At 35.3% G+C, this 7,569-nt stretch overlaps 1 protein-coding gene across 1 annotated transcript; it reads right to left on the bottom strand.

Annotated features, from left to right (window-relative positions):
- Positions 1-252: 252 nt before the first annotated feature.
- On the bottom strand, positions 253-1,820 carry LOC132171174 (probable methyltransferase TCM_000336). The gene is made up of 4 exons (XM_059582419.1): positions 1,686-1,820; positions 1,178-1,582; positions 770-1,042; positions 253-651 (listed from the first exon to the last, which is right to left on the bottom strand). The coding sequence occupies exons 1-4, from the start codon at positions 1,803-1,805 to the stop codon at positions 319-321; spliced, it is 1,131 nt and encodes a 376-aa protein (XP_059438402.1). The 5' UTR covers positions 1,806-1,820; the 3' UTR covers positions 253-318.
- Between the last annotated feature and the right edge of the window lie 5,749 nt (positions 1,821-7,569).

Here is a 7,569-nt window from a genome sequence, read left to right as displayed (position 1 = left end):
CACAAAAGTACGTGATAATATTATTTTTTTAAAAAAAAAAAATTGTTTGAAATATTACAATTTTGAATGTAATCTATTTACAAATTAATGTAATTTTTACTGTATCTCTCTATAAATTTATGCAACCGAAGCCAATTTATAAGAAATTTATAGCAAAAACTATAATATTACTAACAACTACGGTAAAAGTAAATCATAAAATTAGGGCTGGATAAAAGGGCATTTGGGCACATTACCTACGATGACTGCAAATTGCAAAACACACATGGTTAAATAACAAACATAAGTTCATTAATTACAATATTGGGTTACTTGGCATCATAATTTTCTAAGAACAATAGCAAAAGACATGGCCTTGATTTCTTCTTTAGCCGTTTCTTCATCCACCATCCTTCCGTAGTTGTCAAACAAACTGTCCAAAATCCTTTCTCCGAAATGTTGGGAAATCATTGATTCTTGGATGGCCCTAACCGCCCTGGCAACTGCCTTTCCATAGTTCTCCCCATCCTTCTGATCCCTCTCTATTTCAAACATCTCCAGCCTGTCTAACCCAAAAGAACCTTCCTTTCTCACTTCTTCTTCTATTTCATTCTTTGATGGTGCATAGAAATGCACTTCGTATGAATCTAGCTTCTCTTCCTCAACTTCTCCCTTTAAATTTCCACACAAAACAAAACAAAACAACAACAAAAAAAAAAAAAAGCCATTAAAAAAGGACAGGAAGAAAGAGGCAACCAGAGTGGCCTAGACGGTAAGAACCAGAGTATACCTGTGAAACCAATTTGGAAAAAGAGCGGGAAAGAAGTTCCCAGAAGAAAAAGTTGCCCCTGTCGACATGATCTTGACCTCTCCTACCCAGCAAGATGAGCACCATTCGTCCTCCAACAACAAGCTCCTCAGAGCGTGAGCGGAGGAATAAATTGAAGTCCTCCTGGAATTGCTTATAATACGCCTGGGAAACCTGTGGAGGGCTTGATCGAGAGATGTAAATATGGCCTTTGTTTATGGACCTGCCCTGCTCATCGTAAAGAGCTGGAGGAACCTGCATGACATAGAATTAAGTTATTAATGTCTTTGTTGATGACTACTGATGAGAATGCTAGCTAGCTCTAGTTATGGTGTACTGAAGCAAGAAAAAGGCCTAAAGCAAAAGATAAAAGGGAAAAAATACTCTCACCCTCGAGAGCCAGTGCAAACTGTAGGATGAATAGACAAAGTGCAAGCAATTGTTGGGGAGAAGTCTTCCATAAAAGGAGCCGGCATAACCTCCTATGAAAATGGAGGGACACCCACCATTTTTCTCTTTTCTAAGCTCCCTGTAGAATTCTGGCAAGGCCTTAAAGATTGAATTGAAGTCATTTGTTGGAAGATCGTTGAGGTACACTCGCAACTCTGGGAGTGGGTGCAAGATGTTGATGCTGCTCCTTTCAACAGCTTCAACTATGTCTTTGATGGTGGTTAAGGAATTGGGTCCAGAAGAGCAACCCAAATCTGCTATGCCTATGCTCTTTGGGGTGGTTGCAAGAAAAAGTTCTTGTATTGTTCCTGTGGTTATGTGCTTCACCATATCAGACGCCTTCTTCTGCATTTCAACAAACATTTAGAATACAAAATGAGGAAAAAAGTGGTACAGATCGATTATATGAATAAACCATGAGAGAGAGAGAGAGAGAGAGGGGGAAGACCTGGAGTGAGGAATTTTTTGCATAGCTAGTGACACCAATCCCTCCAGTCATGTGGAAGACATTCTCAACATCCATTTGCATTGGTAATTTGCCTTTGTCTGCCTTAGGACTTGGTGGCATATTGGTCCCCCTTTATAGCAAATTTTAATGATGGAGTTCTTTAACTTTTTGCCTCCTAACCTTTTCTTAATAGATATATTAGTTATCATGGTAGTTCAAATACATTATATTCGATGCGATAATAATTAATTAGTGTATGTGGCCGTGTATGAGTCATATAAATTGTTAAATTATCACTTATCATGTTTGCACTCGATTTTTTTTAGAATAATTAAGTAAAGTCAAAGACGTTGAATATTTAATTTACATGAGAAGTGAATGATATAAACAAAGTTTGAACTTAGAACATTTGCTCTAATACCATGTTAAATGATCATGTATTTCAAAAAATTAAGTAAATAAAAAAAATATATTTAATTATTTAATTAATATTCTAACTTAAATAAATGACCCAAGGTTTGCCATGTCCTTAATGCAGATTAACAATTGAAAATTTCTCTCTCTTCTAGCCACTTATCCCTACCTTTGCCATAGCTCCACCAGTACCTTCGTACAACCACTACTAGTCTACTGCCAAAAGCTTCTCACTCTTTCTCTCTCTCATTGTTAAACATAGGGTGGCTGTTTTGGAGATGACTAAACTATTCTCACTAGCCAAAGAGAATGATTCAACCACTCTCGGAGGCTATTTGAGGTGGCTGAACCACTCATTTAGTCATTGTGGTGGTTCAAACACTAACAAAGACCAAGTTAGGAGTGAGTAAACCACCCCTCCATCTCCCCTCCTCTTTTGATCATAGGGGTGATTCGACTACCCCAAATACTAGGTTGGCAGTGGCCAAACATCCACTTTTGGCTAAGCCTAGATGTTGGTGAAATCGGTGGCGAAAATGAGTATTCCACCTCCTTCACTGCCATTGTCAAAATAGTTGAAAATACCACGACTTTCTTCCCTTAAAAGGTATTTTTGTCATTTTCTGTAACCGCCAAGTCAGTCGTGGTGGCGAGCAAAAGACATGCTCGGAAAAATGTATTCGGCTAATTCAAGTTTTTTGGGCCTAGTTTAATTTTTTCCTCTCTATTTTTGCACCATTTGAGGCTTTGAGGATCTAATGAAATTTTTTTTGGGCTTTTTTTGGGTCTGGTCTACTAGTGATATTAACATATTAGATATTGTGATTTATAATTTTTTTTGGGCCTAATCTACTTGTCTAAGTAGACTATATTAACAAATTAGATATCCTAATTAATTTATAAGATAAGATCAGAAACAAAACCCAAGATTAAATGAATAAAAATCAATAGAAATTATAGAATAAAGTCCTACCAAACATGGAAGGATCAGTACATATGCTGGAAGGATTAACAAATAATAATAATAATAATAATTACTTACCACAAGTCCACAATATATAGTCTAGCGCCCCGCCCGATAAATGTAATATATTGCAATATTCCTGTGGCGCTGCTACTACGTACTTTTTCTATAAATCAATGTAGCGTAAGGTAGTAGTAGTGCAGCGAGTTTTTCATGCGATCATGAATTCTAATTTACGTCACACCTGCGTAACTAGCTTGTCAAGTGAAGTTTCTAGTCGGTCATTTTTGGGGTCTGACCAGGTCAATGGTGGAAACAACTTGTATTGAGAAAGCAACCTAAACCTACTCTACTTTGATTCAAAGGGTTTGGAACCTAACATATGAAAGGGGGTTGGGGGAGGGGGGGGGGGCGCAAAGGGTTGTTGTTAGGGTCTCATGATCTCCATTTCTCCACTAGTCTAAGAAAGCAACTTTAAGTTCATCAAATCAATTCCACTTAGGCTGGAAAGTGAGATTCTTGTTGTCTATCTTCTTGCAAAAAGAAGTACGGGCGCCGGACACGTGTCAACGGAGGGACACGAGTCCGCCGGACCCGGCCGGTTTCTCATTATGGGAGGTCCATGTACGTAGTGGGTTGCCATCAAATATTGGCCACTCACTCCATATGCGTGAACCTGAACAGAGGCCCTAATTTGGTCCCCTTTGAAACAATTGAAGACTCAAGAGTCAAGACACAAGCAATCAAACACTATACAGGGCTGTAATTCACAAGTCCATAGTTGCGTGTTAGGTTTTGTTAGCTAAAAGTGGGACTCAACGGGGTCCAGAGGGAAGTAGAAATGCATATTACGTACACTTTATCTGTCAAAAGAGACCAAATAAATGTACCCCCAAGAGAGAAAAAAGAAAAAAGAAAAAAAGAGGGGACCAATTGAATGTACCTATCAAAAGTGAGCCTGTATACAAAGGCATAATTCACTTTCTCTTCCAAAAGAAAACAAATAAATGTACCAACTTCAACAAGTCAAGTACTTCCCCCATACGTACGTTTGGGTGGGAGGAATTAATAGAGGAAATGACCTAACTACTTCTTTACGTGAACTATTTCATTAACATGTCCATTTTTTCTGATGTAATCATCCATAACCAATCTCTTATATATGAATGTTCATAAGGGAATTGCGATTTTTATTACTAGATTCTTAAGGGAATTATAGTAGTTCATATGCCACTTAATTACCATATTTACTAACTGGCTTGATACTCTATATAATATTTATCCACTAAAATATGAATTAAGATCTTTTTTAGTTTAGATGAACTAGAGAATATTCAGTTAGTTAGAATAGATTTGTATTTTTGTCTTCTCAAAAAGTAAAAAAGACGAAAATACCTCTAACTGAATATTTTCCGGGTCAAATGAATCCTGGTCACTATGGGTCTCTATTACATCAATGATGACAAATCATTTGCTCCTGACTTCTCCATGTGCCGAGGCATGATGAATAAATAAAGCTGATGGTTGGAAGTTCAACCACACATGCAAGCTCATGTATTGAGAGAATAATTACCCTTAAGTGGTAATTAATATATGCAAGTAGAGAAAAAACCGTGGGTTCTGGGCACAAAAAAATATTCATTGCAAAAAAAAATAAATTCTATGATTTGGGTTTGGAAAACGATCAAAACCCAAAAGAGGCGACCCAAAACATCCATAAGACATGAATTTTGAAAATTTAAGACCAAGCAAGTGTGTTTCAGGTATCTGCATGTTTTGACCGCCAATTAATTATTGAAAGTTTGTCTGTGTGAAAAGGTCAGTTTTTGAATCATATATATATATATATATATATATGCACAGAATTGAAGAGATAGATAGGGAGTGAGAAATTGGGTGAAAAAACAGTTTGAAGGCACTCAAATGGATTGAGACAAAGATTTGTCTTTTCAAGGAGAAAGTTCAAGTTGGAAAGCCAAACATGCACTGAAGAGACGAAGGCACGCGGCTGTTTGCTTTTGAGTTTGTCAACGTCCATTACAACCAGTACGGGCATATGCACCGCACAAAGAGGAGCACAAACAAGGTAAAGCCTGAGTGAGAAGATATGCGTTTCCAAATTATATACGTTGTTTGCAATTTCTTCTCGAGTCTCCACGCCATCCATTCCTCACCCTCACCCTCACAAAAACGTACGTACACTTCTTCTGACAACCCCATTTCTCCTCATATATATATATATATATATTTAATTATATTTACATAGGCGTGAAAGAGTTGTCCTGTCCCTCGCTCTCACTGTCTAGTGCATGCCCTCTGAGTAAGAGGACTCATCATATCTCTTTTGACTATATATCCAACAAATTAAATGATTTAAAGTTATAAATTAATGTTTGTGGTATATTGATCATGGCATGCAATGATTTTATTTTTTGTAAGAAGATACCTAATAATTAGCTTCTACCTTGGGGCCATCACACAATCAAATATATATTAATATATATAGCATATTTAATTTGATTAATGGGTTTAACGAAAATTTTCAACAGGGTGCTCGAGATTAATATAGATATCAAATCGCATGCCAAACCCTAAATATGAAAGAAACCCCCCATGGCCCATGCACGCCGAAAGGGGACAAAAATCGAAATGGACGCCCAAGAATTGTGCACTGTACATATATAATACCTACGCCAAGTTACAAAAACACATTGTGAACATATATATATATATATATATATATATGGGGACAAAAATGAAATGACAAGAGGTCAAAAAAGAAGCATTACAGAATGATTGATCTTCTTCTAATTATATAAGAGAAGTGCTCTTGCGCTGTACACATAAATTGAATTGAAGTTGATCGATCAGCACGCAATCTCACGCCCAACAGAAGTGACATGCAGTACAGTATGGCACGATTGATTTTGTGTTTCTAGATTCATTGCAATTATCAGGGTATTATTATGCCATACCCTAAGCTAATAGATATGATCATGTGATCCGGTAAATATTTCTTATATAAAAGCAGTTAATTTTAAATGAATAGTAAATCATGATTTTGTTACCTTAAACTAAGGAATTTTTGGTTACTTTTAATTTAAAGAACTTGTTTGTTTTTGAAATTAGTCAATCATTTGTAAAGCTCTATGAACAATGTACAATCAAATTAATCAAGAAAATATGTAACTTGCAAGGCTTTTACTTGTAAATGTAAGCACGTAATTTTTGTGTCTTTCTTTATAGTTTGCAATGCAAGGTGGTTAAGGGGGGTGGTTTACATCCTTAATCCCTAATGGCTGGTTTGGTTTGTAGGTGGCTAAACCATTCCCTGGCCACAAGAGTGTTTCAGCCCGATGGTTAGTTTGAGGGTAGTTAGTTCAGCCACCCAATCAGCCACCTCTTTGCACTGCAAGTTCTTTTTTTTTTTTTTTTTTTTTTCTTTTTCAATTTGTTGTCACGATTAAAGGACCCAAATACGGTGCAATACCCACCGGATCTCAATCTTTGATTTGTGCATGAAAAAAATAACATAATGTCAATAATTTGAAGTGATACAAATAAGAAAAATGCTTGGCTTATACAATATTTTTTCAAAAAATAAAACTCTTACAGAGTGATGTGACACAACATGAATAATTTTTTTAAATTTTAGATTCTCTTCTTCTTAATTATGTTGTGCCACCTCACTTTACAATAATTTATTTTTGTAAAATATTTTGAAAAATTGATTAAGCATCTCCAGCTTAGCTAAAAGACCAATATTAGCTATATTTAGCTATTATTGCTCTTTTTTTAGCTCCAACAGAGTAGCTTGCCATTAGTTAGAATAGTTACATTGCTACCATGAATAGCAATTTGAAGCTATGCACGGTAGCACACTAAATGAATAAAATATTGTTTATTATTTCTTTATTTCGCTTCTTTTGACCTAACATCTTTTATTTCTTCTGAACACATCTTCACATCTGCTACGTCTCTCTCTCAAACACAAAATTTATCTCTTTAGCTCACAAAATTTCTTCACAAAGTTTGATGAAAAAAATTGATGCAGAAAAAATTTATTTCATGGAAACACATGGATGGAAACAAATCAATTGTAGTTGGATGCAAAAATTTAATGCAAAAAAAAAAAAAAAAAAAAAATTATTGCATAGAAACACACGGATGGAAACAAATCAATTGTAGTTGGATGAAAAAAAATTATTTTTGTTATTAATTTTAAGAATTAGTACATGCATGTGAGATGAATGTTCCTCATATGTGTTTATTTTTATTTTTATGAATGATTTCTATATATGTGTTTGTTTTTCCCTTTAATTAAGTGTTGGCAATAATATAATAAAAAAAAAGAATGAGAAATAATATTTTAAAGCAAGTAGAGAATGAAATAGAGAATCTGTTAGAATGTGTAGTGAAAAAACAATAGCTAAAGTAAAGAATTATACTTTTTTACTGTGTAAAATACCAAATGCTACTGGAGATGCTTAGGAGAATATATAGCTA

The sequence above is a fragment of the Corylus avellana genome, chromosome ca2 (assembly GCF_901000735.1).
Source record: "Corylus avellana chromosome ca2, CavTom2PMs-1.0".
Classification (NCBI taxonomy): Eukaryota; Viridiplantae; Streptophyta; class Magnoliopsida; order Fagales; family Betulaceae; genus Corylus; species Corylus avellana.
Note: the sequence above shows the minus strand (reverse complement) of the source record. Positions and strands in the feature narration are given on the sequence as shown.